The sequence below is a fragment of the Triturus cristatus genome, chromosome 4_2 (genome assembly GCF_964204655.1).
Source record: "Triturus cristatus chromosome 4_2, aTriCri1.1, whole genome shotgun sequence".
NCBI classification, from domain to species: domain Eukaryota; kingdom Metazoa; phylum Chordata; class Amphibia; order Caudata; family Salamandridae; genus Triturus; species Triturus cristatus.
This window is the reverse complement of record NC_140586.1, coordinates 491464974-491492845: the sequence shown is the minus strand read 5'-3', so window position 1 is coordinate 491492845 and position 27872 is coordinate 491464974. Positions and strand designations below refer to the sequence as shown.

At 47.4% G+C, this 27872-nt stretch overlaps 1 protein-coding gene across 2 annotated transcripts in view; it reads right to left on the bottom strand.

The window, feature by feature from the left end:
• The window catches only part of LOC146834592 (ferric reductase 1-like), a 485837-nt gene that overhangs the window by 239899 nt on the left and 218066 nt on the right, over positions 1-27872 (bottom strand). For both annotated transcript variants that reach the window (XM_085602043.1, XM_085602045.1), the window contains exon 6: positions 22773-22964. In XM_085602043.1, the coding sequence (XP_085458169.1) occupies positions 22773-22964 (192 nt within the window). The remainder of the gene's footprint in view (positions 1-22772; positions 22965-27872) is intronic.

Genomic DNA, 27872 nt, shown 5'->3' with positions numbered 1-27872 from the left:
GATGTGAAACATAGTAGAGAAATTGACTGGAAAAAATTGACTTTTATTTCAGTCCATGGGGACTATGGATGTTAGAAAGTAAGAGTTAATTATGTCTGCCAATTTAGGTGCTATAGTCTCCAGAGCAAGGAGGTAGATTTTTGCCATACATGGGTCTAGGGGAGAGTCAGATTTCACCTTGGTGAAAATGTAGTTAATTACATTTGCTGACACTGATGCAAATTGAGTAAGTAAATCATCTCTTTATCTCCTGCATTTGAGAGACTTAGTTAATCTGTAACTACATGTTCCATGGCTGATGCTTTAAAGGAATGATGCATGGTCTGTATTTTATTAGAGAAATACATTGCTAATTATTCACACTGTTCTGCTGTAGGAGTTATTTGAATAGAGCAGCAATTAGTATTAGGCAATCTATGTACAATTTGAAAAATTCCTCTAGAAGTATTGCTTGTTGAAAGATTCCTAGAAGAATAAAATGTCGGTTTTATTTTTCTAACCAATTATTAAATTTGTTCAGAACTTCAGTATGTTTTACATTATACTGTGGGCTTCTATCAGTTTCTTTCCAAAGCCTTATGATTCTCAACAGTGTTACATAGTTAACTGTTTCACCAATCCAGCAATCAGATTGTTTTGTGGCTAAGGTTATGTTATATTCCCGCCTGAGGCCCATGTAGCGAAGTAGCTTATTTCTTACATCGTCCTCACAAATAAATTTTTAATCTGTGACCTTTTGCACATACTTGTGTGCACGACAATGTTGGATCAGTTTCCTTGAAACTAAACTTGTTTACACATTTAGCTTTGCACAACATTATCACAACGACCTGAACATCATGGAAAAGGTCTCGTTTTGCACGATGTACTAAAGTAATTACTATCTTCATCCATGGGGTAACAGGGCTATCTACATATCAATCACATAACTGATCTATACGCACATCGCAAGGCTGCTTTCTTTTATAAAAGATGAGAATCACGATACATTAGTGGAGGAGGCACTTCTGCTGACACCGGAGGTCCTTGCATGCTGAGAAATCAGCATGCAGCGGTCTAACTTCTCGTGAGTGCTGTCCAGTTCCTGACCAAGATGGGTCCTTCACTCTATCCCATCAGGTAATGGGGTTGGATCGTCCCTTGGGGGAATGCTTGGCTCTACACCTACACACAAACGAGGTAAACTTAGAGTAGGGTCCCCATCTGAGGAGTACACCCAATTACAGCTTTGTTTTATATGCCTGCATATATACATTGTTTTAGCACCATGGTAGAACTCTACCTACAATTTACACTTTTGGTGCTTGTAATCAAGTTTATCTGCTTCTGTCTACTAATCATTGCTGCACACGTATTTTATACAAGAATAACATTAGTTCAATAAATATTATTGAAAATGCCCCACTGTGTTTTCTCAGTATATTCCTCGGAGAATAAGTAAGCACGAGTGACTGAGCGAAAGGTTCTGTACTGTTTCCATGATCCCCGAGGGACAGGGTTGTCATGTTCAGTGGTTGCCAGAAACCATTTGCTCCCTGATAGGTTAGGCGGGCTTACAGTGGCACTGTGAGCTAGCTGGCCTCTAGGCCAACATATCCTGCGTTCGTGTCCGGAATCAGTCTAGACACCAAGCCATTAGCTTATGTTGTCCAAACAATGCACAGGTCTTACAAATTGGTAGGAACTACACAATAGTTACATCTACCACAGTATCAAGTGGAAAATACCTGACATCTTGCTCGCCATCACTGTTGGGGACTACATTTACTAGCCTGCACAGAGCCCTAGGAGTTGGTCCCTGGATCTCTCACCACCTGTAGCTGATTTGAGCACTATATAGCGCATTCTTCTTGTCCCACCATTCAGAATACCTGACATCTTGCTCACCATCACTGTGAGGGACTATGTTTACCAATATGCCCAGGGCACCAGTAGGCTGTCCCTGGCATTCTCACCACCTGTGGCTGACTTGAGTGTGATATAACGCATCTTCATGTCCAGCCATGCGGCCCACAGTCGGGCTGTGCCCCGCCCAACGGTGGGACGCTCCTTTGCCTGTCAGCACCAAAAATAGCCAGGGCAAGGCCACCCACCTTGACCCCACTTCAGGACACAGCCAGCCTGGTAAGAGCTTGCTAGCAGTGAGAGAGTGACTATTGAAGTCTACCAACATTGCGCTTTGAATCTTGCAATTGGCCGGCGAACTTGGACAGACTGGTGTACAAGTGGGAAGGCGGCCCTTACTGTTTAGTAGGTAGATCCTCTATGCTGCCGTCCACTAAACTTTAGGTGGGGGTCCAGCCGTTACTGCTCGCGTTACACAGGCCACTGTTCTGACCCCTGGCTTGGGACTCTGCATGCCATCACGCAACAGACAGGGGATTAATTGCCCCCTTCTTTGACAGCTCCTAAACAAACTGTTGTGAAGTGTTTCTCCGCCCCCTCCAGGTGCCCTTGATGACTGCTGGCCTAAGGCACTAATCGGAGGCCCTGCTTCCTGCCACTAATCTCCCGAAGCGTCTCCGGGAGCAACATCGCCTCACGAGACTTTGCTGCTTTTAATTCTTCGTGCCTGCACTTGCACTTTCCCGAGCTCTCGCTCCAGCGCCCAGCGCTCTTGGATCTTCCCTGCAGCCCTGCCCCTGCACGCGCCCCAGACCGCCGCTGCTGACCGCCCCCTCCTCACCTGCTTCTCGGTGCGGGACGGGCTGGTCCTCCATCTTGGCCGGGTCCGGGCGCTGCGTCGCTGCTGTTTGGCTCCTCCCTTCCTGGCAAGTACTTCTGGCGGACGCCAGAGAGTGCCATCACTCCTGCTTCCTGCCACTAATCTCCCGAAGCGTCTCCGGGAGCAACATCGCCTCACGAGACTTTGCTGCTTTTAATTCTTCGTGCCTGCACTTGCACTTTCCCGAGCTCTCGCTCCAGCGCCCAGCGCTCTTGGATCTTCCCTGCAGCCCTGCCCCTGCACGCGCCCCAGACCGCCGCTGCTGACCGCCCCCTCCTCACCTGCTTCTCGGTGCGGGACGGGCTGGTCCTCCATCTTGGCCGGGTCCGGGCGCCGCGTCGCTGCTGTTTGGCTCCTCCTTCCCTGCCACGCCCACTGATCTTTTTCCTTCATGTGCCCCTATAACATGGCCGCCTATCCTCGGCAGCGCAGCGGACGTGCGCAGCGGGCGCGACGAAGGCGCGCCGAAGTTGCGCCTAAGTTAAGCCCGTCTGCGCCCGTCCGCGACGGGCCGGGACCAGGGGCCATGGACTCCGCCTCTCTTCAGGTGTACACCTCCGCTCAACTGCACTCCTGTAAACTTGCTCAGCCTCTTGCACCCTCACTGCTGCTACACTTGGACTCGCTCGGTATCTTAGTCTCAGACCCCCTCCCTTTGCTGGATCCCTCTGTACCGCCTGTTTCTATTTCACCCAACTTTGCCTCTGCTTTCTTAATTAACACTCGGTCAGCTGTGAAACATCAATTGGAACTCTTTAACCTGTTGCACACTGAGTCTCCTGACTTTCTTTTTCTTACTGAAACGTGGTTTTCCTCTGACTCTCTTCCTGACGTCCTGGCCATTCTCCCCTCCTCCTATTACGCCCTCCGGTCGGATCGCCCTGACGGCAAGATGGGTGGCGGCGTGGCCATGATAGTTCGCTCCAGTTTACAGTTTCAGCTTCTCCCTCACTCATCTATACCCAATGTGGATTTTCTGGTTGCCCGTTCACTTAACCTCCCTGCCCCTCTTACGGTTGTCCTTCTGTACCGCCCTCCCCAGCACATGCCCCTGTTCGTCGCTACCCTTCAGGAACTTCTTGCAACACTTGTGGTCAACAACTCTTCGGTTCTTCTGTTGGGGGATTTTAATTTTTGGCCGGGTGACGCTAAGGAGGACTTGTCCTCCAAGGATTTCTCGGCTACTCTTCAGTGCCTTAATTTTCATCCCCATGTTGTTGGCCCCACCCATGTCCAGGGTCATACACTTGACCAGATTTGGTCTTCAAGTTGTACGCTCTCTCCCCCCAGCATTTCCCCCTGCACCTGGTCTGATCACTCTCTTATTTCCTTTTCCATCACTCTTGGTGCTCCCGACAGGCCCTCCTTACCCAAAAACCTTGTTGCTCGAAACTGGAATCGGATTGACCTCAACTCTCTCTCTCTTTCTCTCGCTTCTTCTACTCCTGATCTTTCTGAACTTTCCTTGGACTCCCAAGCTGAAGCGCTTAACACCTGGCTGTCCTCCTCTTGCGACCTGGTCGCCCCGCTTAGGAAAACTAAGGCCGTTCGTCCCTATGACGCTCATAAGTGGTTTAATACCGAGCTTAAAGCGTTGAAGTTAGATCTGAGACGCTCTGAGCGTCATTGGAGACGAAATTATTGCCCCGTTCTTCGGGCCCAATATAAACATCTTCTCCTGGAATACAAGCGGGCCGTCCTCCTAGCCAAAACCAACTACTTTTCTGAGAAAGTGGCTCTCTCTGCCAATAAATCCAAGGAGATTTTCTCCTTGGTCAAAGATCTGGCTTTCTCGAATCGTACCAACTCTATCCCTTCCCCTTCTCAAGACCTCTGCTCTTCGCTTAATGAATTCTTCATTGAGAAGATCATTAAGATTAAAGCCAACATCCCCTTGCTCCCTCCCCCTACCCCTACTTCTTCTTTTTCGGTTCTTTCTTCTACTTTTGATTCTTTTCCCCCTATTTCTTCGGACACATTTCTTACCCTGCTCGCTAAGATCAAGTCAGGCTCTCCAGCCGACTGCGCTCCGGCCCGGATTTTAAGAGCTCTATTCACTAACTGTCCCTCTCCCCCTCTTTCTTTCCTTAATGCTTCTCTTGCCTTGGGCCTAGTCCCCTCTCTCTTCAAAACCGCTATTGTCCTGCCCATTTTAAAAAAACCCGGCCTTGACCCTTCACTTCCCTCTAGCTTCAGGCCTATATCCCTTCTTCCCTATCTTGGCAAGGTTTTAGAGAGCTATGTCACCTCTTGCCTCACTGCTTACATCGAGGAGAACCATGTTCTGGCCTCTCATCAGGCAGGCTTTCGTCGAGGCCACTCCACGGAGTCAGTGGTTTTGGCCGTCCTCGATGAGCTGAAACTTAAGGCTGACTCCTCTCTTCCTCAAGCCCTGGTTCTCCTTGATCTATCCGCTGCGTTCGACACGGTCGACCATTCCATCCTTCTTGACCGTGTCAGCGCAGCGGGCATTCGGGGCCTTGCCTTTTCTTGGCTGGCCTCCTTTCTCTCTGGCCGCTCTCAGGCTGTTCACCTGTCTGGCTTCTCTGCTCCCCCCCGCTTGGTTTCCTGTGGTGTTCCCCAAGGATCCTCTCTTTCTCCTCTGCTATTTAATCTATACATTCACCCTCTTATCTCCGCTCTTCTTGCTCAGGGGGTCTCCGTGTACAACTATGCCGACGACCTCCAGCTTGTCTTTGATCTTTCCTCCTCACCTCTGTCTTCCTCTACATTTCGCTCTACTTTGGTCTTTATCTCGGATTGGATGAGCTCTAACCATCTCAAGCTTAACCCGGACAAGACCGAGCTGGTGTTGACGGGCGGCTCTTCCAGTCCCTGGTCTTCTGCTTTTTGGCCCTCCTCCTTTGGCCCTCTTCCTACTCCCGTCTCCTCAGTCAGAACTCTGGGTATCCAGGTCAGTCATGATCTCTCCATGCATGCACAAATCAGCTCTGTTGTTTCCTCTTGCTTTCTATCCCTTCGCCTTATTCGAAAAATTTCCCGCTTCTTTTCTTCAGAGGCACTCAAAATCATCATCACGGCCCTGATTACCTCCCGTCTTGACTACGGGAACAGCTTGTACGTGGGCATCCCGGCCTACGAATCACGCCGCTTGCAAGCTATTCAGAACCAGGCCGCCCGTCTCATTTTTCACTTTCCCAAAACCCATCATATCACTCCTGTCCTCAGGTCTCTTCACTGGCTCCCTGTTCTCCAGCGTTCTCTTTTCAAAATGGGTTGTCTGGTCTTTTTGGCCCTTGCCCGCTCTGCTCCTGCATTCATATGTTCCCTTATCTCTTCTCACACCCCGGTTCGCACTCTTCGCTCTTCATCGTTGGCCCTTCTTAATGTCCCCCGTTTCCGCAAAACCAGAACTGGAGGCACACGCTTTTCTGTTTTGGCCCCCCGTTTCTGGAATAGCCTTCCCCTCTCCATGCGATCCATCCCCATCTATTCCCATTTTCGTAAATCTTTGAAAACTTTTCTGTTCTCTCAGGCGTACCCCGGCTAACTCCTTCGGGCTGTTTCTGTGACTGTTGCTCTTGCTACCAGCGCCAGGAAGCCGCTTGGCCGCAGTGCGCTTAATCAAATATTTTTTTCATTTCATTTCATATGCACCAGCCTTAAGAAGGAAAACTGGCAAATATGGTTTTTGTGCAATGACTAGGTGCTTGACCTTTGTTCTCCCTCTTCATCCACCAACTACTAGCTAGTGTGACCTAGCACAGGAGTGCTTCACCACTCTGACTTCATCAAGCGCCTTAGAGAAAAGAGTCTTTCTACAGTATTTTACAGTGTGTGGCTAGCTGAATGCCCTGGGAAATGCCATTGTGAGAAGGGAGGAGATCCTTCCGTTATGGAAGTGAGCCACTATCGTCCCTATCTACAAGAAGGGGAGGAGGGACATTCCATCGAACTGTAGGCCAATTAGCCTGATTGGCACTAATCTTTTGCATGCAGGTCCTAGCAAGTCTCCAATCCTGGATGCTAGATAAGTGAATCCTTTCAGATTGTCAAGCTGGGTTCAGGAACAAGGTTAGTACCCTCAATCAGCTCTTCAGCTTTAGTTCAATCTGCTGGAAGTATGTTGTTATAAGGTGTGACCATCTCTATGTCACCTTCATAGATCTGAGGGCGACTTGATCTCAGTGGAAAACCTCTGGAGAGTTCTCAAATTATATGGTATTTCTGCAGATTTCCTAAAGATTATAAAGAATGGATATTACACACTGACACATTTGCACAGCTCAGGCCAAGATGCGTGTTAGCCCCCACGTTGTTCAGCCTGCACGTCAATGGACAGTAGAGTGGTTGGCCCAGTATAGACACAAAGCTCCCAAATCTGCAGTTATTAGTTCCCCAATGCTCATGTTTGCTGATGACACGTTTCTCATATCTAGAACATCTGGCCATCTATCTTTGTTGGACAGCTTTTCAACTTTTTGCTTAGCAAGGGGCCTTAGACGTAAACCTCTCTAAGTCCAAATTCATGGTGCTGAACCCTTACCGGTCTTTTAGAGGCAGGATGAACCTAGAGGGGGTGCCTCTGGAACAAGTTAAATGTTTTGACTACCTGGGCATTAGACTGGTTGATAATCTGGCCTTGGCCACTCAGGGAGGAAAAAGCAGGACGATCCTTCGCCAAAGGGCGTGAGCCATAAGCAGGAAATACAAGGCCACTTCCAGTGGTCCAAGGCAGCACCAACGAACCCCCACCAGCGGCAGGAGGGTGGCCAGCTGCAGGGTGCAAAACAGCATCAGGACCCAATAGGTTTCTATGGAGATCAGTCACTGTGGAAAGCAGCTGCAGGGTCTGGTTAGAAGACCAGTCAGGGTGAACCAACAGGGGGGTTCAAGGCTTGCAATATTCAGGCACGTAGGACACTTGGGGTCCTCTTCTCCATGGCCTGGGGGCGGCGGATGCAGAGGTCTTCGCGTTTTCTTACCGGGAGCAGTCACAGTCGAGAGAGCCTGCGTGCAAAGGCTGCAGGCGTTGTTTGGGAGTGCACAAGGGGTAAAACCACGATGGACTCAAGCTCTGGAGGGCTGGGGTACCTTGTTATCACTGGTGGCCCACTTCAACTCAGGCCAGAGTCAACGGGTGCAGTGGTTGCTTCAGATGTTGGGTTTTGGTGGTTACGGAGGTCGCAGAGTCTCTTACTTCAGAGTTGATGCAGTGTGCAGGAGAACAGGTCAGCTGTTCACAGGAGGTCTTGGGTCTTTATCAAAAGAAGGCTGGACTCCCAAGTTTCTGGAGTCAACAGCTGCAGAACGAGTCAACATTAGATCAGTTTTGAAAGAGAGATGTCATCTGTTTCTTCTCTCTTCTCTGCTTTTGCAGCTCTTCCGTGTCCTCTCTCTTCTTATGTCATTAGTTTCTGCTTCGCTTGTGCCAGGAGCTCCCCTAAATACTGAATATAGGGGCATTAGGGGAGTGTAGGGTAGTAGCCAATGGGCTACTGACCCTAGGGGTCACTACGCCCCCTATATCACCACTTGCTGTGGAAAGTGGGCATAACCCTGTCCCAGACTTTGATGTGTGCTTTACACACATCTAAGTCTCTTTTATATAACAATGTTATATAAAAGAGACGTAGATGTGTGTAAAGCATTAAACTGCGAAAAATGCATACAAATCTGCTCTAAACTATCAGAGTTAATGGAGATAAGAAGAAGTTGAACCTAACTGTCCAGGAAAAGCGAATAAAAGAGGAAGATAATTGGTTGATATGGCGCTTTGTTATGTTACTTGGAATGTTTTACTTATGATGTAATGCTTACACTTTGAAGGGCTGCATGTCTGGGCAGCAATAAAAGTTATTGCATAAGGTCAGCCTCCGTTGCCTTTAATGAAATCAAGATTCTCTCTGTATGATAATTGGAGAATCATCATTCTTAAGTATTCCATCACAAAGATGGCTACTTCTGAAAACCCATGTCCATCTCACAGTAGCCCACCTTAGAAGGTGGCACACCTACCTGACTAGCTGAGTTTCCTGCCTGCCCAGGTGCCAAAGGGATCTGGAGAAAGGAGAGGCAGTTTCCTCTCTTGTGATGGGAGCCACATTCGCATTCCAAAGGTGGCAGCTCTTTGAAGGTGGCCGGCCCAAGGAGTCTAATCAGCAGATCACCCTGTGGGAGGGGGTATTACCCACTATTCCCAGACAAGCTTTTGTTCGGGGTCTCCCGAGAGCAAAATGCTCAAACCCTAGGAGGTCATAGCAGCGTTTCAGGTGGCAGGCTGACAGAAACCAGTCAGCAAGGACACCAGAGACTGGTAGATTTTCAGGGGGCACCTTTAAGGTGCCCCCTGGGTACATGTATTGGTAAATCCTTAATTGGACTCAGTGTGGGTTTACCAATATGATATGTTTGATATCAAACATCCCTATTTTCAGTGAAGCAATCATGTAGCTAGGGAACTCTTTTTCACCAGTGTCCAGCACATGTTTTAAAGTTGCTTCATTGGTCACTTGTACTAAAAGTAATAGGACTGAAAAGCACAGGGACATATCTGCTCATGCAGGTATGCTCTCACATGTATCATTCAGAACCTTGCCTTAGAGCTGTTAGGCCTGCTGTAGGGGTGACTTACAAATATTACATGCGGTGTTGGGGACATGGCACATTTCACTTTTGTCTGCACCAAGACAAGCATCCTGCAATGGCAGTCTTGCATGTGCTTAATGAGGGGTCCCATAGGATGGCACAATTCATGCTGCTGCCCTTTGGGACCCTCATTAGTACCTCAGGCCCTAGGTACCAGGGGTACCATTTTCTAGGGACTTACAGACGATAATAAAGGTTTGGCCAACTGGGGGAACCATTGTACAGTCTTTACACTGGCACTGAGGACATGGTTAGCAGGAGCCCAGTACACTTCGGTCAAAGTTGCATGAAATACCAAGCAAAAGTGGGGGGCACTGCAACAAAAACCCAGTTTCCTACAGGGAGTATCACCGAAAATGTGTTTATCGACAAAAAGTAAATGAGACAAAAAAGGATCCTCATCCACAAATTGCCCTTTTTGCCCATTGTCTCTAGACACAGATGAACACGTCCTTATTTTTTGCCCAACCTATGCTCTGTCTTGACAGAGGTGGATCATTCCATTATGTAAGGTTATGGGCACATCTCATTATTAGAAAGAGTATAGGATCTTTAGATGTGACATGAAGGAGTATATTATCTTCACTGTCGCCAGGTTTCCATCTTGGACCTGGAGAAGCAAACATCCAGGAAGGGTCAAGGGAGGGTCAAGGGGAAGTCCTAAAAGCTCTATGGGGTTTTCATGCTAGTCTTTAATTACTAGATGTGTGTGCACTTCACGTTACTTATTCTTGCTGCTAGCAGAAAGTATTTAACAAAAATCTCTGATTTTTGATATTGTCTTTTTTGAATCATGCATTACATTATATGTGGCTAATTGTTTTGAACTATTTATGCTTCTACTACTTTTAATGGTTTTCAGAAGCAGAAATAAAGTATTATATTATACAACAAGTGGGGACACTTCAGCCAATTGGGCATCAATTGTTTCTCTTATGATACCGCCGCTTTGGCACTCTACTCTGTAATTTGTTTCTGGCTAATGTCTTATTTAGGCACAGTGGAAAATAAAATAATGGCCTATCTAGACCATAGGAACCACATCTAGAATGCCTAAAAACATGAGTTTGAAAAAATTTGATCTAGACAGTACTCAGCAATGTGCGTAGGGTGCTCTGTTTGTTGGGCCATCCATAGCACGGTTATTGACTCCAGAGTTTTGTTCAGTAGAATAATTTAAATCGATTTTGATGTTACAGTCATTGAGTACAACCAAATTAGCTGCTGCTAGCATAAACATTCCTCAGCATGGCCATTTAGATGGGAAATATGATATGAACTTGCGCGTTTGTAGTGTCGCTGGGGGTCTCTGCTGATGACCCCCACTGGATAGGCCCAACACGTGTGCAGTAATGATCACACAGGACACTGGTGTGGTGTACTCTCCGTCTCCGCAGCCGTGGCGCTTCTGCCTACGTGCCTGCGTGACGTAGCATTTATTAGGGGCTCAGGTGACGTGCCCTGACGTGCACGCCAACGCGTGTCACGTCAGGGGTGATATCGCGACACTACATTCCTCCCCAACACACAAAACAACAAGATAGCATGACCCCAGATTCGTGACGGCACCCTAAGGTATGGACAAAAGGTCTCTTAGTGTCCCGCACCTCTGCCTTCGGCATCTGCAGTCTGAAATTGTAACAAACAAAACTTAAACAGTCTTACTTGACGTAGTCACGTAGTCGTCTGGAGGGCACGGGATGCGGCCGCAGGTCATATCGCACTCCACCACGGTCCACCACAACACCCTGATCTCCGCTCCCGGAGTCGCCATCTGCACTGCTCTCTCCGGTCTCAGGCACGCCGGCTGCTTCGGGTGGTAAGCTCTCAGGCTGGTGCTGCCTGGTGTCAAGTCCATGACCTGTGGACTCCGCTCCTCCACTCGCCTGGCCCTCGAGCTCTACGGGTCTCTCATCTCTCGGCATGTCCACCATAGCCCTGTCCTGGCGTCGTTCCTCCACTCCGGAGGGCACTGGGACTTTCTTGAAGTATGAAACATTCCTTGTTATCTTTTCGGCCCCTTTTCGGGCTGTCACGCACGTGCCTCTGACTTTCTGCACCGTCCAGGGCTGGGGTTCAAAGTTCAGACGAAACTTGCCCCCTGGCATCCGATTGCGGATCAGTACATTGTCACCGGGGGCTAGTGGTGAGGACACTGCCCGCCGTCGGGCGTCGGCATGAGCAAACGCTTCCCGTCGATGCGCATCAATGGCACTGTCATTGGGAGTTTCGGGCTTCCATTCTGGGTGATGCGGTATTGAGTCGGTGACAACCCGCCCCATCAGCAGGTGCGCCGGGGCTACTCCCGTAATTGAGTGGGGCGTTTGGCGATAGCTACGGAGAAATGTGAAAATGGCAAGCTCCACAGACTGGCTCTTTTCATGGGCAATCCGTATCACTTTATTGAGTGTCCTCATGAAGCGCTCAGCTTCTCCGTTCGCTTGAGGCCATCGGGGGGTGACTCGCCGGTGATGAACCCCAAGAGTCTGTAGGTACGCCGCAAAGTCTTGACTCTGAAAAGGTGACCCATTATCAGTTCTGATCTCCTTGACGATACCGTGTGTTGCCATAATTTTCTCGAGCTTCGGGATTACTTCCTGAGCACTCAGGACCGTCAATATTTCCACCTCCGGGTACTTGGAGTGATCATCTATGGCCACCAAGGTGTGCCGTCCGTCTGGCAAGCTGCCAAAATCAACGCTGATCTTGGACCAGGGCCTCCTCGGGCGAGGCTCCATCACCACGGGGGCTGGCCTGGGCACATCTCCTGTTAGCTGGCACGCTTGGCATTCTCGAACAGTGGCCTCCACAATTTCTTCCATGAGAGGGAACCACACCTTGGTTCGGAGCCTTGACTTAGTCTTGACCATGCCTTGGTGACCGACGTGAGCCAGATCCACCACTCTCTGGGTGAGGGACGTCGGTATGACCAGCCGGTGGCCTCTCAGCAAACACCCTGTATCGTCTTCCGTCAGTTCTGTTCTCACATGGTACAGGCTCTCCATTATCTGTTGCGCCTGAGGCGTCAAACTCTTCCACTCCTCTCTGGCGCGGGCCCAGCTGTTGTCTCGGACCGCCACTCTTGCTCTTTGTAGGCACTCGTCTTCACTGGTGGCCTGAGACAGGCTAGCCATGGACACCGGCCGGGGACATGACCGCGCCGTGATGCACCGGACATACTCTTCTGTTTCTGCCGCCTCCTTCATTTCTTTCGGAGTGGCTGTGCGAGGGTGGCGAGATAGGTAGTCCGCCGGGTTCCGCGCACCCGGCTGATACTCGATTTTGCAGTTGTAGTCCTGTAGTTGCAACATCCATTTTTCGATTCTTGGCGGCGGCTTCGTGGAGGTGCCTGCAAACAGGGATACCAGTGGCTTGTGATCCGTGGTCACAACAAAGGGTTTGCCGTAGACATACAGGTGGAAGTGACGACACCCCCAGTGAATGGCGATCGCCTCTTTTTCTATTTGGGAGTATCTCTGCTCCGTCTCAGTGAGGGACCGGCTGGCGAAAGCCACCGGGGCCCATTCCTCGGCACTTGTCTTCCTTTGCAGCAGGACCGCGCCCAGCCCGACTGGACCGGCATCGACAGCGATCTGTGTCAGCTTGGCCGGGTCGAAGAAGGCCAGCGTCGTGGCTTCTGAGAGTGCCTGTTTGACTTCCTCGAATGCTCGGCTCTGGTCGCTGTTCCATGTCCAGGGGGTTGAGTCCTTCGTGAGTTCTCTCAGTGGCGCCGTGAGGTTCGCCAGATCCTTGATGAACCTGCCACAGTAGTTCACCATTCCTAGAAAGCTCCTCACCTCCGTGACATTGGCAGGGGCGGCGGCCTCCTTGATGTCCTTGACCTTGTCCGGATCCGGGTTGACACCATCGGCCGAGAAGGTATAGCCGAAGAACTGGATCTTCCGGCACAGGAATTCGCACTTCTCCCGATGCAGCGTGAGGCCTGCGTCTCGTATACGTCGTAGCACCTGCACCAGTCTCTCGTTGTGTTCCGCTACGGTTGTGGCATGGAGCATGATGTCATCGCTGACGTTGATCGCTCCGGGGATCCCTGCGATTAGTTCCTGTATTACGTTCTGGAATACCTCCGCAGCGCTCGACACCCCGAAGCTCAGCCTCGTGTACCGCCTCAGACCTACATGGGTGGAGAACGTGGTTATGTTCCGGGATGCTTCGTCTAGAACTAACTGGTGATACCCCGATCGTAGGTCCAGCTTTGAAAACCACTTGGCGCCGGCCATCTCCCCAACAATGTCATCGATGGTCGGGGTGATGTGTCGCTCCCGTTTGATGGCAGCGTTGGGGAGCCTCATGTCCACACATATTCTGACAGCGCCTGGCTGCTTGGGCTTCTTCGCCACGACAATTGGCGACACCCACGGGGTTGGTCCGGATACTTTCTCAATGATCCCCGCTGCCTCTAGCTTCTTCAATTCCGCTTCCACCAGTGGCCTGAGGTGGAACGCTATGCGGCGGTGCCGGAGGGCTATCGGCTGGACAGTGGGATCGATGTGCAGGTGGACTTCTTTTCCCCGGAACTTGCCTATCCCTCGAAAGATTTCCTCGAACTCCTCCAGGGTGTGGTGTACTGATTCTTGGTGTACTCCGAACGCGAACGTCACCACTCCCAGATCTTCTGCCGCCCGACAGCCCAGGAGCATGCCTTGTCCGTCTTCGGTGACGTAGACATTCGACGTGATGGACCTCGTCCCATGGGATATCACCGTTCTGAACTTTCCTCGTACCTTTAACGGTTCTTCCTGTCCATAGGCGAACACCGTGATTGTCGAGGGTTGGAGCGTGGGCTGTGGGCGCATGGATTTGTGCATCGCGGCAGCCATGATGTTGATGCTGGCTCCTGTGTCTACCACGGTCGTGACTTCTTGTGACCCTACTTGGATGCTGCATTGCGGCAGTCTCCTAGTCCGGCGGGCCGCCGTGCCTATCATGTGTACCCGGTGTATGACTTTTTCCTCCTCTTCATCGTCGTCCATGTCGCTGGCCCCCGGACCTCCTTCCTCGACCGTGTTGACGGCTTGGCGGGGCTTTCGGAAGCCCTTCGATCTGCACACTTTTTCAAAGTGGTTAAAACGTCCACACCCTCTGCACTTGGTCCCTCTCGCTGGGCACTCCGACGGGGTGTGGGGCGAGCCACCGCAGTATCCACAGGACTTTGGTTGTTCTTGAGCAGCCGGGCCTGGCTTTCGTCGGGGCCACCTCTGTTTAGGCTTGACTGCCACAGCGTTGACCGGCTCGGTCTTTACTGGCACTTGCAGGGCCGCCTCCATGTGCGCAGCGCGCGCCTTGGACAGTTCCTTCGTTCGGCCCATCGTCAGGATATCAGCTAGGGGCTTACCGGATTCCTCCAAGATCCTCTCCCTCAGCTTGACGGACGCACACCCTTGTATTATCTGGCCTCTTATCTCCTCCGTCTCGTCTTGGAACCCACAGGTGGCCGCCAAGTTCTTTAGACGAGCGTAGAATTTGTCAAGGGACTCCTCTGGCAATTGGCGCGCCTGGCGAAATATGAAGCGTTCATAGTCGCGGTTTGCCATTGGCTCAAAGTGTTCATTGAGCGCCGCTATTAGCGTCGTGTGCGTCTTGGGGGTGGCTTCCGCAAGCGTCTTCACTATATTGTGGATCTCTTTCCCACCTAGGTGAATTATCATTGCGCGCTTTTGATCCCTGTGGACCTTCGTGGCTTCGAAGAATATGCGTACTCTGTCCTCCCAGTCTCTCCATCGGGCCGCAACCGTCGATGGGGGCCCCTCGACAGAGAATGGCTCTATTGGCGGAATTGTCGCCATGTTGCACGAGCGCGGCGTGCGCTGGACAGAACCTCCTTCTCACGTGTGTGCTAGCGCTGGGCGAGACCTTCGGGCACGTGCGCTCTAGCGCTGGGCGAGACCTTCTGTGCTAGCGCTGGGTGAGACCTTCGGGCACGTGCGCTCTAGCGCTGGGCGAGACCTTCTCCACCCCAGGACAATGAGGGCCTCCACGTGGGCTGCGGGACCTTCACCCGTAGGCAGTGTCAGATTCCCCAGGGGGGGGGCTCCAGAACAGCAGGGATCGAGATTAAGGGCTATCACAGGCTCAGGGCACGTGGTCCTACCTTCCAGGCAGCTGCAGGCCCAGGCGGTGCTCTTTGACCCCACAGTAGACAGGAGGCGGGGCACGACAGGCGCTGCACGCTCTCCAAGCCAGGGGGGGGGCAGAGCACGTGAGCTGAACGAAACGCGCTGGGGCGCCGATGCCAGAGACGGCCCCAGCGCGAACCACCAGACCACACGGAGCACTCCGGCGCTTCCGCGCACGTTTCAGGCAGACCTGGGAGGCAGGGACAGCAGCGCGCTCCGGCGGGGCACGAGCACCGCGAGCGAGGAGCGCTGACGGCCGCCTCACCGACCGGACGTGCAGAGCTGGAGCGGGGGCACGCCCACTCTCGTCGCCAGTTTGTGGTGTCGCTGGGGGTCTCTGCTGATGACCCCCACTGGATAGGCCCAACACGTGTGCAGTAATGATCACACAGGACACTGGTGTGGTGTACTCTCCGTCTCCGCAGCCGTGGCGCTTCTGCCTACGTGCCTGCGTGACGTAGCATTTATTAGGGGCTCAGGTGACGTGCCCTGACGTGCACGCCAACGCGTGTCACGTCAGGGGTGATATTGCGACACTACACGCGTTGATATGATCAGGTTTTCACCAATAGGTCCACAGTATTTGTGGCCCAGGATTTATCCTAGTTATACCAATCTCTTGTTTATAAATCATAGGAACACCCATGGCAACACACAATGGAAAGTTACACACAGATTCCTCTGGAGAAGTGGGAGTTAACACGCAGGGGCGTAACACAGCTCCCCGCAGCCCCCGCGGTGCGGGGGGCCCCAAGGTCCAGGGGGCCCCCTCGGCACTGCACTCTGGCCAGAGAGCTCCTGATTGAGTCTGGAGGGGTCCTTCTTCGTACCGTGCAGGCAGGCCCCCTCAATTTTCGTTACGCCAGTGTTACCACGGGATACTGAAAAGCTGCATTACCTTTTTAAATTCAAAAACAACTATTTTCTCTTCACTACAGTAAAGACCACAAGACTGGACCAGAAGTTGGAATACAGGCAGAAATATGTAATTTCTTGGTGTGATAATGATCTGTATAACGTTTTATAAAATACATCGCTAGATATATCTGCTTACACCCAAGATGTCGGTAAGGAATTGGATTGATAACTAAGAGCAGAGACCTAAGTGGGGTAGAGTCAGTGTTGATATGCGTTATTTTGGAGCTCCCACAAACAAACAATTCAGTGTCTAGAAAGTAGGATCAGGTTTCTGAGAGGAATTCTCTACATTGCCGAGGGGTCCATGCCTCCCTTGAAGGAAATTCTTATGAGGTATGCCAGTAGTTCTAAACACAACACTGAAGTTAAAAAATAAATGCATCAAAATTCACAGATTACATTAGACTGCTATAGACCAGTGTTTCCAAATCTGTGGGTCATTTTCCTGATTTTTGGTTGGTCAGAAAACTCCAAGCAATAAATGAAGATGCCTTTAAATTATGTGTTTATCTAGTCACATTTACGGTGCTTGAACAATAGAGGTCTTCTGACAAGCTGCAGCTTATTGTTTTAACATGGGATTGGTGTTTACTTTTCTTTCACTGATTGCAAAGGGAGAGGCGTTTTTAAAGTGAATTAGGTTTTTTTGCAACACATAACGAAATGTAAATGAACTGTATGCATTCAGCAGTTAGGAAAGCAATAATAAAGCACATTTTTTGCAATTCTGAAGTGTGCTGGAAGATTTTAATAGGCTCAAAACAAATAAACCCACTTTAACTGGTGATGGAAAAATGATAAATATTCCTAGAAATTCCATTTCCACACATTATCATTTGAGTGCTGTATGCTACATACTTTTATCAGTAAAGCTGTAAATCTATGCAAAGTTAGTGGATATTTGAATGGAAAATGTGCATTGTGTAAATGACAATGCACTACCACACGATGCTCTAGTTATAATACAAAATCGCCCCTTCTCATGTACATTAAAGGTACATTTGGAATGACTTTTGTCATTCTAAAATGTGGTTTGTAGTAGTAAAAGGTTTGGGACCCACTGTTAGACATTTGATTTTTCCATGATTCATACAGGGGAGATCTTTGATCGCAGAAAATGGAGATGACAAGGACCAGCCTACTTTGCAAGATTGGGGCATAACATGTAAGAATTGATTATGGATGAAGAGACGTTCTATGCGAGGAAGGAATACCATAGGACATTGCAATCAACGTTGGAGAAGGCATGGCCAAAACCGAGAAGCTGTATGCCAGAAATCCTACTTTTTGTGCACCCTCTTGCTCAGGGATGTATGCATTTTTAAATGTTGCATTTACGAAATAAGGATTTTTTTTCATTGACAATGTAAAGATTGTTTTCTAGTATTTTCTTAAAAAGATTAGGAAGGTCAGACTGAATTTGCTGTTATAAACACACAATACTGTGAAAAGAACCTTTTTGGATGGAACTCAGGGCCAGAAGTACGAGCAAGCAATTTAAGACTCGCAAATTGGTAGCAAAAGCGACTCGCAATTTGCGACTCGCATATTGCCATGTATAACATTGTCTGAGACACTGTTTGCGATTCCTAATGGGGTCGCAAATCGCGTGCCTCATGAACATTCATGAGGCACTCGCAATTTGTGATCCCATTAGGAATGGCTGGCCCTCCCAGGGATTGTGGCCTGCTGTGCTCAGCAGACCTTCATGTCTGGGACTGCTTTTAAATAAAGCAGTTGTTAGGTCTCGACTAGGCAGCGCATGCGCTGTCTCGTTGAGAGATGCTGTATACAGTATAGCGGGGGAAGCTTCGCCCACTTTCCGCCTATCTTTTTCATTGGCCGAAATTCTAAATGCTGCAATCTGATTGGTTTTGGGCAACTTAATCCCGCCTCCTGATGGCAATGTTGTCATTGTTGTCCTTCCACAGCTATCAGCCCCTTTACTTTTAAAACTGTTTTCTTCCCCTGCCTCCCCCCATTCCCTCCCGCAGTCCGTGACTTCTCGGAGCACCACCACCCCTCCACCCCCTCCCGTTCGTGCCTTTTTTAACGCACGTACCTCCATTTAAAATGCAATAGGTCTCGCGTAAACATGAGTCCTATTGCATTTTAAATGCTTGTTTGTCCTCTAATTGGTGGGTAAACTTGCACTTGTTTTTTTATTATGCATGCGCGCGATACCTCTGGGGCTGCGCCTGCGCCGAACACACTGTATGCCATTATTTGTATGGAGAGCGTTAACAGCGCATTAGCGCAACTTAGGTAACAAGAGGAGGTGGCAAGAAACTGAAAGCGGTCAAACCTGAGCCACGGGAGCTGCTCATGAGCCACCCTCTACCACCCGGGAGAAACGGAAGTGGCAAGGGCAAGAGGGCAAGACAACGGCATACAAACCGTTCCGCCAGCAGGACCCTAAATCAAACGGGACGGGGCGAGTTAGCCCACCGCTCCCTTCGTAGCTCTGAAGATCAGCCTCCGCACCTGAGCCGCCGGCCCGCAGCCAGCATCAATGTGGCACGGACCGAGGATGATGCCAGTAAGTGCTGCCCTACTGTTAAAGCTTGATAACTCTCAGCAACACAGACAAGTCAACAGAGATGTGTGCGGGTGTCCAAACCGGCAACAAAACGGATTCCAGCAGGGCCGCCCAATATGTATCGGTAAATATTCACTTGCAGTAGGGATTTAAGTAGGACGAGAAAACTGGGGGAGTCTCCCATAGGGGCGTGGCCAATGTGATTGAGGGCATGGCTTAAAACACTCATGCTAAAAATCCGTATTGCGCCCGCAACTAGTATTTTGCTGTTTCTGTCCATTCATCTGGGTATAGAACAAAACAAGTAATATTACTGTACAAATGAGCACCACCTGTGATTTTGTTATACATGATATTAAACATGCTTCAGGTCTTGTAGACGAGGATGTGGCGTAAGTCTAGAGATGCTGACCTTCGAGCTGAGTGCGCAGGTTTGAGCCTCACACCCGCTCAACATCCTGGGATTCAAAATATGACCACGTCCTTGTGTGATGTTACGGGTGCTCCTGTCTGCCATAAAGAAAACCGACAAACTAGTAACTGCAAAATTGCACCAAAAGCAGTGCCAGGTGCTATATTGACGAGTTAAGTTTCTTCCCCCGCACCCACCCCCCCACCCATAGGGTAAAAATGGAGAGCTTAATTGGGAACCGTTTCAGTAGCCTGTCGCCGGTAGGTGCGGAGGTGGCCACCATTTATGCTGGTGCGGCTTTTGCCCGTCTGACACGGCACACCCTCATTAATTCTGCTTAAACCCTTATTAACTGACAATCCTTCAACCCATTTCAGCGGGCCCTCCTACCTCAGAAGTATGAGGTCTAGCAAAATACAGGGCAGCCTAAAATCCACCAAACATGTGGGAGCAAGGTGAATGCAAGCCAGACAGAGTGAGCCATTGACAACCCTCAGCAGCACAGGAGTTACATCAGTTTCAGCAATAGCTCAACAGCCCCCCATTCGGCCTCCCTCACCGCTGGTATCTCCGAGCAAGATTTTGCCTGAGTGCAGCCAGGACCTGTTCGAAGATAGTGAGAAGCAGGCTCACAGCCTCTGCCAACCTCACCTACCCTCAAGCGCCTCAGATACGTCCATTAAGAATCTTCTACTCGTCAATGCACAGGTGCATACAACTTAATAAGATCAAACACAGGGCGGATGCATCAAGACTTCCACAGCCATGATAGCATGAACAGGCTCTCTGTTTGCTCTCTCCTCAGTCCCGTCACCAATCTGTTTCTTCTGCCGTTCGTGAATTGCTGCATAATCTTGCCTCATGCTTGGGTTGAATTTTGGAGTCTAAAAGATATTTTGACAATATATATGCGCAAAATGCCCTCACCCAAAAGTGCTTCGGGCTACACCTGGTATTGCTCAGTGTATGTTTATTTTCTTACATATTGACTGATTGAAGGATCTTTGGAAGGCGGTAACCTTTGTGGTAGGCCCTTAATCGAAAGCTTTTGCAAAACATTGGCGTTAATAGCAAAATAATTCAGATCAGTTACAAAACGCACAGCCTCCGTCATGATGCACTTTGACATGGCCATGCCTTCCCAGACTGTAGTTGGATCTCAGCCCATAGGGGCTGCAAATGAAGCCTTGAAATCACTGTAACTGCTGCCATTGTTGACAATCGTCACAAATTCCCAACAATAACTGTTTTCTATTTTATAAGGATGAGTCACCCTCAAGTTTTTCTTGTCGCACACCAACAGCAGGAGATCAGTGCTCTGATAAAATGTTTTCATAGCTGAACTTTTGTCCTCTTGCCAATTTGTATTTTTAATTGATGTCCTCATCCTGAAGCCGTTTAAAGTTGTTCTATTTGGGCGCCCCTGTGCACATATACCATTCTGCTGCATGATTATAAGCTTTTCGTGGATTGATTATACTGCTCGGAGGGGGTCTTGCTGAACTCTGCTTTTAGAACTACCTGATTTTTGATAGTCCTTTCTCGCACTTTACTGCATCGGAGTATGATTGTCTCCCAATCTTTCAGTCTCTCTGTGCTGTGCAGCCAGACACAGTTTTTAGGTCTCGCCTACGCAGCGCGCATGCGCTGCATAGGAGAGGGACCTAATGCCATCGGCACAGCTTTGGGGACAAAAACGAGCACGCGTTGCATTGCTTGCAATGGCAACGCGTGCACGTCTGGCAATTTCCTTGCAGGAGCGCGCGTCACCATATGGTGGCGCCATATGGTCGCACGCTCCCGCAAGGGAATCTCGCAGGCCCCCTCCCCTGTGCGAAAAGTAAACAAGCACTGGCATAGCCAATAGGTCTCGCTTTTGGGACCTTATTAGTATGTTTACTTTTGCTATAATCGCGGCGCGGGTGCCGCGATTATAGCAAAAGTAAAGAAATAGATGTTTTTTTCTATTTCTTTACTTTTGCTATAATCGCGGCACCCGCGCTTTACGTGCTGCGATTATAGCAAAAGTAAATATACTTATAAGGTCCCAAAAACGAGATCTATTGGCTATGCCAATGCTTGTTAACTAGTAGGCATTGTTTCGTTTTCAGCTATCTGTTCCTCCTCTTACTTCATAGTACAGGAGACAACAGTCTTCCATTTCAGCCTAAGGCAACTCAAGGTCGCACAAACTGGTCAAGAATAGCTGTTACTTAACAAAACTCATAGGAACTGCTTTGGGGAAATTTAAAAACACCATTTCAGTAAGATTGGGTCTCATGTATAAATACGTTTTGCAAGTGCACTGTTATCTGCTAGATCAATTTTACTAGTCGGGAGAGCTTTTCCAACTTGTCAAAGGGGTAATGCTTCTTATTTCAAATCGCAAATAGAAAGGGCTGTTTAAAAGTGTCACCCGCCTACTTCACAAAAGTGCGGTGGTGCAGACGAATGGAAAAAAGACTGCACTCCAATACAGGAGCACGCACATTTCTCTCTAGGTAGATGAAGCCTCAGCTCCGTGGTTGGCTGCTTCTGGTTCGTCTTAGACGCTCACACATCCTGCAGGGTTTGTGCACTCCTTCCATCTCAGCAGGCAAGTTAGCCTTTAGGTTAAAGAACAGTAGATGTTTCAGCACCCAGGCTAATATGCTGCATTGCTAAAAATATACGGTCCCAAAGGCGAGACCGATTGCATTGCAAATGCTTGTTTTTAAATGCAGCCCAATTTCCTTAAAGGAAAATGGGATGCATCTAAAAAAAAAAAAAGTTAGTTTCATTTTTTAGGGCAGGTAGTGGTCCCTGGGACCACTGCCTGCCCCTAAAAAATATTTGCCCCACCATTTGCAATGCGGAAGGGGTCCCTTGGGGACCCTTTCCCTCTTGCGATTACATTACCACCCTCTTAAAGAGGGTGGCAAATTGCGAGTGTTTTGCGACGTCAATTGCGGTCGCAAAACATTTGTACATGGCTTGTGGGGTCCTTATAGCGAGTCGCTAAACACTATTTTGTGAGTCGCAATTTATTTGCGACTCGCAAAATAGTGTTAGTACATGGCCCACAGGAATTTTGCATGCGCAAATGGGCCTCAAACCCGTTTGCGCATGCAAAATCCCATCATACATCTGACCCTCAATTCCTTTGGGTTTGGTTTTTTTTAGCCATCACAAATTTTCATCATAAAAATGTGCTTTGACCGTTTACATTAGTGTATAGGAATCAGTGATGTTTTTCCTGCATATAGATTTTGCAACTTCAGTGATCTGTTTTTGTATGTAACCCGCCCCCAGCCATTAGGAATCAGTCACAGCAGTATTTTGTGTTACATGGAAAGATGCCGGACAATACATGGGTACAAATTAGACGGAATTATAATATTGTTCAGGATATTTGCACGATAGCATTGTAGATATTAAAATGGAAATACTTACCATTGTTTTGTCAGATGAAAATCCAATCGCCACGTATCCATCGGATGGGGCACTCATTTCGAACACGAAGCCACCCCCAGTTGCAGGTGCAGATGACATGAAGAAACAGTCTGAGCTGGTAGCAGGATTGCATTGACTGGGATTGCTGAAACAGTGCTTCTCTGAGACACAGTTACCACTGGTGATCTGCGACTGGAACCAGGAGAGAGATGGGTCAAAATAGCGCCCACACACTTGTCATAAACAGGCTATTTTATACAGATGAACACCATAGAGCTTTCTAATTTGGTGACTATGGCATCTGAAATGCTAGAAATCTGGGTCTATCATGTTTTAGTGTTGTTGTACTTAGTTGAATGAACAAAAGAGGAGGGGATCCTTGCGGGTTTGAGGTGAGTCACAATACCTTTGAGTACTCAATAAGGGTTTGTGGAAGGTAATATCTATTTGACATAAATCACAACTGAACTCGCACAATTAAAGTTTAAAAAAAAATTAGGTCACACAGGAGATATCCTTGATAACTAAGATGGAAAAAGATAACCTAGTGTGACTATTAAGACATCTAGCATCTTCCGCTGGAGGAGACTGTACTTCCATGCTATGTGAGGAAGATTGATAACAGCAGGCAGGGTGCCTATAGTGTGAGGAACATTTTGGAATTAATACAATGGGAAGGACTGTCGAAATCCCTTCTTCTAATGTGATAGCTACATCAAATTCAAAGTTTGAGACAATTACAAAATAGGCAATAAGTATAAGAAATGGGCAAAATACTCAATTGATTCTTAGGCTTCTAAAATTATTTAAGGTTGCCAATAAGTAAGGATGAAAGACACAAGTGTTTCAGATCTGTTTGTATTGCTGCCTACATATGAATTCAGAGCAGCCTAAACCATTTTTTAAGGCCTAAATAAACATCGTCCCTTCTCCATATATGGCCTAATATCATTATTACATGGCTTCTAACACGGAAATGGTGAAGGTGCTTCCTTAGAAAACAGGTCTGTCATTCATCCATGGAGGCAATGAAATCCACTCTGAGAAGTTGCCTTCTTTGGGTGATCGCAGATGTAGTTTTAGACGGTCAACCAGACATACGTATTTTAAACCTTTCAACCCAGCTGTCTTAGACACTTGGGTTGAGAGCAAGCAAGGGTCTCTCGTGCTCTTATGAGCACTAAGAGAGCCCGCTCTATCCAATCCTGGCGCTTTTCTCATGCTGCTCTATAGCATGAGAGCAGAGCCAGGCTTGGATAGGAGAGTTGGCTGGGGCCCGTTTGTAGGAGAAAAGGACACCGGAGTGAGGATGTGCTGGAGCAAGGACATGCAGCAAGGTAAGTTAATTTTCTTTTTTAAATGTACATTTTAATTGTAATGGGCATTGAATCGCAGACATGCATTACATTACTGTTTTGAAGTTACATTTTTAATTTTAAAATGATAATGTAATGCATGTTGACAATTTAATGTAATGTTGCACAGTGTATATGCCCCCATCACTCATTTGCCCACCCTACCACTCTCAGTAGGTAGCAGCCGCCCCTTGATTACATGCAAAATTCCCTGTAACAAAATACCTCTCAACAAGCTTTAATACAGTGTCATCCAACCTCAAGCAACAATTTACTTTAGAATATGTTGTTCACAATAAATAACTCAACCCTACTGCCCTTATCATAATATAGACATATTTGGGCTATAAAGTTCATCAATGGCTTGTTTCCATAACCACACACTTCTGCTGTATAAAGAATAAGCTGTCCCAAAGAATAAGCGGTATAACACAATATCTCGCTTTTTGCAGAAGTACACAACCTCTGCCCAATCAAAATCTGTACTCAAGAAAATCAACATTTGGGTGGAGACAAAGACTCTCTCCCTGAAGTCATAAAACGACAAATATGTATAATTCCGAAAATAACAAGTGTTCATAAAGTGCAGATCTTCTACTCTGAGGGTTTATCACGCAGTTTACCAACACAAAAACAGTTGCCAACTACGGTGACCTTTGAGATTCCCTGCAACAAACTGTCAATAACATCTATATGGCAGCACTTATGACAAGACTGGCACTCAACAATAGCCTTCAGCCTTCAGCTGTGGGTCTCAAGCGAAACATGACTCAGTAGCCCTCTCAGTGCATTCCCAACAATTCGGTCAATTTTTTTTAAAAGTTGCAGTACATTGAGTGGAGAAAGACTTGTAAACTATTAATATCTTTCAATATTTCATTATCCTAGCTTGATAAATATTATTCTCCTCCAGTCTTTTATTTTCTTATCCCCAGACACGTGTTTTGCTCTTCAGGAGCTCTCTTAAGTCTAATTTTACTTGAAAGACAAAGCTGAAGGTGAAATGCAACCACATGGAAGGTGTTTAGCATACAATGTTTCCAAAGGCCAATGGCTTGCACCAGAATGGAAGGACCCTTGCGGTAAAATGCTGTTTATTGGACTGTTAAGAAGGCACTGGTCATTGATTATTAGGCTGCAAAAAGGTTTGGCACTCAGTACCTACTGTTTTACACCGAAGAGATCATTAACGGAAAAGCACATGTGACTGGGGATGAAAACAATGAAAGATCTGAAACAAAAGCACAGTCATCAAGGTATTCTCGATTGGAAGAACTGCAACTTGCAAATATGGACCAGAATACACTGGGAGAACTGCTGGTTTCACTTGAGACACAGCTGAAGGTGATTAATAATTGTCAGTCCTGTTAGGTGACTGGTAACATGGAGGGTGATTAGTCTTCAAATATTAGTAAAGTGGAATGACAACTCTATCTTAAAAATGTATTGGTTTTAACATATAATTTTCATAATAAATAAGTTAGACCTACTGACCTTGTTGTCTAAGCTTTACTGCATGGCAAAAAGTGCAACAGAAGCATTCTTTTTTTCATCAGAAGCACATAACTTCTGACCAATCAAGACCTGTACTCACCATTTTGGTGGAGCCAAATCCCCTCTCTCAGAAGTGCTTCTTAAGACCTTGTTCTGCAGATCACATAAGGTTCTGTAACAACTGCTTGGTCAAGCCAGATCTAAAAATTAAACTGAAACTGAAACCTAAATCAAAAAGCTCTAGTCCTGTAATAGCTTCCAGGCATTGAAACAGTCCTCCTCACATTGACGAGCAGAAGCCATAAAATCCTATCGTTTTCTAACAAGCTCATGGAGAGTGCTTTCCAATTTCCTACTTGCAGCAGGGATTCACTTGGATGAAATGCATGGGATAATCTTTAATGTTTCATTGTTAGTGAATGTTTGTGAAAAGCAATACCTTTAAAGGTACAGAAAATAATGAAGTGCCACGTTGCTTTAGTTATTTGGTATGTTGCGTTCAGTTGCATTCCCAATTTTGAATGAAGAAGATTTTTATAAGAGTTTTATTAAGGCCTAAAGGAGAGAATTAGAATGTAATTCAGTTACATGTAAATTTATGTTGCACAATTATGATGTAGAGGAGGAAGTTTAAACCGCATTTTCAAAATGAACATAATTCTGACCACAAAAATCAGAGGTTGTCATATGTTGGCTGTCAAGCAAAAGATTGGTGAATATCCTGTCATTCCTATTCAAACCACGTACCAACTCTAAATAGGACAGATGGGAAATCCACCAAATTTGTACAGAGCACATTCTAAATAGGATAGAGAGGATATTCGACAATTCTTGTCAGAGGTCTTGCATCTGCCAAACTCTAAACAGCCCTGTATGTCCGAACACTAACTCCCTTAACCTTTACCTACTGCATCGTCACACAAAAACATGATAAACTTAGCTCTCTGTGGGACTCATTTATAGTTTGGTAGGTGGCCCACTGTCCAACGGTGTGGCAGAGGCCATTACCTTCACCACCAGATTACTGCCCGCCTTATTTAGAGATCTCAGCTGGGCCGGCAAATAACTTTGTGCCTTCAGAAGAACCGCTGCCACAGCGGCTCCTCTGAAGGCACCGACTATTTGCGGAGAGGCCACCATGGTTTATTCGGTTGCTCAGCAAACATTTTTGAATTACAGAAACAAACTCTCCCTTTGAGAGTTTGAGCATTTTCTCTCAAGATGTGGGTGTTATTTTTTTTCTGCATGGGACAACCGAGATACCCCCCCCGCATTCCCGAACATCATCAAACAATCCACTCTAGATATGGTTGGATGGTCTCATGTACTCTGATGGTAGCCGCAAGTACATTGGGATATCATTGTACGGCTGCGAGCGGCAGCACCACTGGCAGAAACTTGACGGTCTGCCCAGCTCTAAAGTTAATGAAAAGAAATTTGACTCCATAATTTTCATTGCCTCTAATCTCAAAATGTCAATCTGAAAAGGAATTTACAAGAAAAGATGACTGTGATAATCATTCTTTACTTTCCTAAACTTATTGGTAGACAAAACAAAAACCTGATTGTGTAAACATTCAATATTCTAGGTACGGTCTAGCTTTATGACCTGCTTGCATCTAGAAAACATCAATTTCAAAACAACTCAACGGAATTCTGAAAAAGTAATAACCATTGTTCCAATGTGAACAATAAGAACTCCTGGCATCTATGTCAAAGCTTTCATTTTGTTGAAGTTAGCATGAGTAAATCAAACAATCAAATTCTTTATTCGATCTATTAAAATACAGATCAAAAAAGTGCAGAAAAAGATCAATAATAAGCATAATAATACAGTTAATTACTTAAAAAATCCATTTCTAATGTTTTTAAATTACCCATGTAGTAGCTAAAATTACCTGTACAGATCATAAATAAACATTGCTGTAAAATTATGAAATGGAATAAAAAACCTGCCGTGTTTTTAGGAGTATCTTATGGGCCACATACAGAACATATATAGTTACCCATTATCTGCAGCTTAGTTATAGAGTAGAGGCTCCAGACAATCTAAGGTCCCCGGAGTTTTCTCCTCCTTATAGAGGCCCACAAAAAAGTGGCTATCGAAAAACATACAAAAGGGTCAGGCAAAGACTCTAAAAAATATAAGGCTACCTGACATTGTCTAAAATGTAACACGTTAAAATCGGAATGATAAAATCTTCTCTTTCTTTCTCGTAAAGTCCACAAAACATAACTAAGTGTAAGTCAG